General features: G+C 40.1%; 1 protein-coding gene across 1 annotated transcript; it reads left to right on the top strand.

Moving 5' to 3' along the window:
- Positions 1-1,177: 1,177 nt before the first annotated feature.
- On the top strand, positions 1,178-2,110 carry LOC114691260 (olfactory receptor 148). Its single transcript, XM_028866521.1, has one exon. The coding sequence runs from the start codon at positions 1,178-1,180 to the stop codon at positions 2,108-2,110; it is 933 nt and encodes a 310-aa protein (XP_028722354.1).
- The last annotated feature ends 372 nt before the right edge of the window (positions 2,111-2,482 follow it).

Here is a 2,482-nt window from a genome sequence, read left to right as displayed (position 1 = left end):
CAAACTACAGATCATAGAAGTAAAGCTATAGATGGAAACATCACATGTGCTTGCATGATTCACAAGGACCTTTGCATGAGAGTACTGTGACAGACAACCACCACAAAACTCCAGAAAAGCTGACCAATTCTCAGCAGCTTACTTCCCTTCTTTGATTCATAGAAAACTACACAGAGCTGAACTGTGTTTGACAGGAGCAGGATTGGGGGAAATCATAATCTTATGCTCTAACAAAGCTGTGGTGCTCAAGTCCATGTTTGATAAATTTGTGGGATGTTTGATGAGTGCTTTGAATAATTCTGCAAATGCTTGGAAAAATAATCAAAAACTTGTGCTTTCGGGTCATTTTATTAAGCATCATTCATGTTATGCAAATGGTTAAGGACATGCAGTTTGTTTTTCTGTTTGGAACTGTGACGGATTTTCTGAGGCAGTCCTTATGTGGCAATGTTAAATTTTACTTAGCTTTGTATTAATAATTAGTAATGAATATAGTGTCTCCAAATATGGAAACATATATATACTTTACTAATGCCAAAGTATTTCTAGAAAAATGTCTAATACTCAATTTCAACATCATCTGTAATGATTAGAAATGTCTAATAAAACTAACATTTAAATTTAATATTTGTAGTTAATCTTCTTTTAAAATAATTCATTATATTTAGTGTGGATGTGGGAGTGTGGGGGTATCGGTTTGTCTGTGTGTAGTCTCCCTTTTGAAGTATGCAGAGATGGAAACAAGTCATAGGGATAGAGAGGTTGACACATTCCTGCAGTAGTGAACTAATGGGCTAATGGGTTCTCTCTACATTGAATCTCCTTGAAAAGCCTATTTGATGCTTTTTCTTTTGGTTAACCCTATTCGCAATGTGAGAACATTTACTGCCTCCAGATTCTGCAGGTAGTTCTCATGAAAAAGACCCTAACCAGATGTGCCCCTGCTACATACACTCTTACAGAAATGTGGATTAATCAAGCACTTACTCTGCATGATGTATCTAGGCTTGGATACCGTTGGATATTTTTTCATAACCATGATAGACCATGAGATGAATTTTAGATTTTACCAAAAATGATGATTGGTTTATTAGTATTGCATTTATTATAATTACTTTATTTCCTTGTTTTTGTGTTTAGTTGAAAGTTATTTCTACCAAGACTACTTTTGAACATAATGAGGAATTACACACTACTCAATGAATTCATCCTACTGGGAATACCCCAGACACAAGGACTGGAGACTCTGCTCTTTGTTGTGTTCTTATTCATCTACTTCTTCACCCTGCTTGGAAACTTGCTCATCTTTACAGCAATAGTTTCTTCATCTACCCTTCACACCCCTATGTACTTCTTCTTGGGAATTCTATCCATTTCTGGCATGCTGTTCCCATCAGTAACCTGCCCCAAGATGCTGCTTTATCTCTCTGGTCAGAGCCCAGCCATCTCTTACAAAGGCTGTGCTGCCCAGCTCTTCTTCTATCACTTTCTGGGTTCTACTGAAGGATGCCTCTATTCTGTGATGGCTTATGATCGCTACGTTGCCATTTGTCACCCGCTGAGATACATGCTCATCATGAAACCTGGAGTATGTGTGAGCTTGGTAACAATAGCTTTTTCAGTGGGGTGTCTTCATGCCACAATCCTGACCTCTTTTACCTTTCAATTAGTCTACTGTGCATTCAATCAAGTGGACTACTTCTTCTGTGACCTTCCTGCACTTTTACCCCTGGCTTGCACTGATAGCAGACTGGCTCAGAAGGTGGGTTCCATTAACGTTGGCTTTCTGGCGCTGATGCTTCTCTTCAGTGTTTGTGTCTCTTATGCACACATTGGGATTGCCATTCTGAGAATCCGTTCAGCAGAAGGCAGGCAGAAAGCATTCTCTACCTGCAGTGCCCACCTCACTGCCATCCTCTGTGCCTACGGGCCTGTAATCATCATCTACCTGCAGCGCACACCAAACCCCCTGCTTGGGGCTGTGGTGCAAATATTAAATAATATTGTCTCACCTATGCTGAACTCTTTAATCTATTCACTGAGGAACAAGGAAGTGAAGAGGTCCTTGAGCAGAGTTTTCCAAAGTGTCATGCTTGCTGTTCAGAAATGAATTGTGGACATAATAACGATATTTAAAACTTTGTTTCTTAGCTTCCTCCAGCATCAAATGGGGATAAATACAGAGACCCACAGCCAGACATTATGCTGAGAGTGAAAGACTTGAAATACTCAGTCCTAAACAGGATGTCTCCATCAAACCCCTCCCCTAGGGCTCAGGAACAAGAGGCAAAAAGACTGTTAAGAACCATTGCAAATGAACAACACCAAGGAAACAAGGCCCTGTAAATCAACATAAGCAAAGGTCATATGAACTCACAGAGACGGAAGCAGAAAGCACAGGGCCTACATGGGTCTGCACCAGGTCCTCTGTGTGTAGTATGGCTTCCATTTTAGCATTTTCCTGGAATTCCTAAGTGTGTGA

Source organism: Peromyscus leucopus, chromosome 7 (assembly GCF_004664715.2).
Source record: "Peromyscus leucopus breed LL Stock chromosome 7, UCI_PerLeu_2.1, whole genome shotgun sequence".
In the NCBI taxonomy this organism is placed as follows: Eukaryota; Metazoa; Chordata; class Mammalia; order Rodentia; family Cricetidae; genus Peromyscus; species Peromyscus leucopus.
This window is presented reverse-complemented; position numbering and strand designations above follow the sequence as displayed.

Excerpts from the sequence above, each read along its gene's own strand:
- LOC114691260 (XM_028866521.1), top strand. The coding sequence starts at position 1,178 with ATGAGGAATTACACACTACTCAATGAATTCATCCTACTGGGAATACCC.